The 1530-nt window shown below is 38.5% G+C and overlaps 1 protein-coding gene across 1 annotated transcript in view; it reads right to left on the reverse strand.

Annotated features, from left to right (window-relative positions):
* LOC140942044 (melanocyte-stimulating hormone receptor-like) overlaps positions 1–573 on the reverse strand; it is a 918-nt gene extending 345 nt beyond the window's left edge. The window contains exon 1 of the mRNA XM_073391033.1: positions 1–573. This exon is cut by the window's left edge and continues 345 nt beyond it. Coding sequence (XP_073247134.1) covers positions 1–573 — 573 coding nt within the window.
* Between the last annotated feature and the right edge of the window lie 957 nt (positions 574–1530).

Raw genomic sequence — 1530 nt, forward strand, 5'->3', positions numbered from 1 at the left:
TTTTGTGTAGGCACAGATTGCAGTGACTGAACAAAAAGCTATAACGACATATTGGTACAATGAAACTATAAGAAGATTCAGAAAGAACGTAGATGCACCGACAATGGACACAATCCAACCACCAATAGCAATTAAATGTGTTCTTTTCAAAGTTACAACTTGTCTGTATCTGAGACCCAGTAGCAAAGCGAGAAGTCTGTCCACACTTATTGCAGTCAGTGTTATCAACGACACTGAACACAAAGTAACACTTAGGAAACATGCTGTCAAATATGTGTGATAGCAAATATCCCATCTTTTGTTCACCACAGATATCCAATATGCAACCTGTAGAGGCTCAGCAATCATGCCAACGCAAAGATCGGGTATCGCTAGGTTACGATACAGGATTTTGGATGGCGGATGAATTGATGTGTCCTTGTGAAGGGCAACTAGGATCAGAGTATTCCCCAAAAATGCTGGAATTGACAAAAAAGTGTTAATGACAGAGAGAAAAACGAGCTCGCCGTGTACCTCTCCAGTAAATTCCACAGAGCAGTAAAGTTCCTCAATTGTAAAATTTTTCATTTCCATGACTTTTCTGCGATGCGGCTACAGTCAACTAAACTCCTTTTGAATACATCTGTCCTCCTTACACATCTGTCCTCCTTATACATCTTTCCTCCTTATATGACAATCAACAATCGACAATCTTGGTGTTGCCTTTGTGTTGCCGTTCCATTAGGGAGCAAATTAGCATAACTGGCTGGCTTTTAGAAAACGAGCTTAACAGTTAGTAATAAAAAGTCGATTAACGAAGTCATGATCGATATTTCTGTGAAGCATATATTCAAATTGGGTAAAAAACGGTTTTCGTCAATTGCCAGAAGTTAAACTGACGGGCTCATAGGGTCATCGCAGGCACTGAAGTCTCAGTAACAATGTACAAATGTTCAAATACTAGTAATGGGCTCTAAAGTCTGGGTCAGTTACGAGATGGGAATTAAAGAAAATAATATAGTTACGTTTGTTCGAGCTTAGGAAATTAGAATGTTACCTGTTTTTTTCATATTAATAATCACGAAAAAAAAAATTATTGAATTCGACGATTAGCTGAGAGCAATGCAGTTTCAGTAAACACAGTGAGAACAAGAGCAAGAAAATTTCGCCAAAGGTGGTGTTAAGTTTGTGAGCCGAGCACATGATATGAGGTGCCGTAAACTGCCGCTTAGAAGCTCTGGGATTATACATCTTCGTAACGGGTTTTAGGAGGGCTTATAAATTAAACGGCGGGGCTTATATCCGAGGGGGATTATAACGTGAATGGAAAAAGCTGTTGGAAACAAGCTAAAGCAGTGCTAATTTAAATATTATTTGCAGTTACTGGTAAAAGCTTCAAAATATACTAAATCAAATTCATTTCAATACAAGTTAGAGGGGAGCTTATATTTGCGAGCCTGTTACTGGTGGGGCTTACATTAAAGTTGGGGGCTTTTAAGTGTTTCTGTATTTTGTAGCTTCAAATTGCTTGTGTCGTTTTTGTTCAGCTTT

Source organism: Porites lutea, chromosome 6, assembly GCF_958299795.1.
Source record: "Porites lutea chromosome 6, jaPorLute2.1, whole genome shotgun sequence".
NCBI lineage: Eukaryota > Metazoa > Cnidaria > Anthozoa > Scleractinia > Poritidae > Porites > Porites lutea.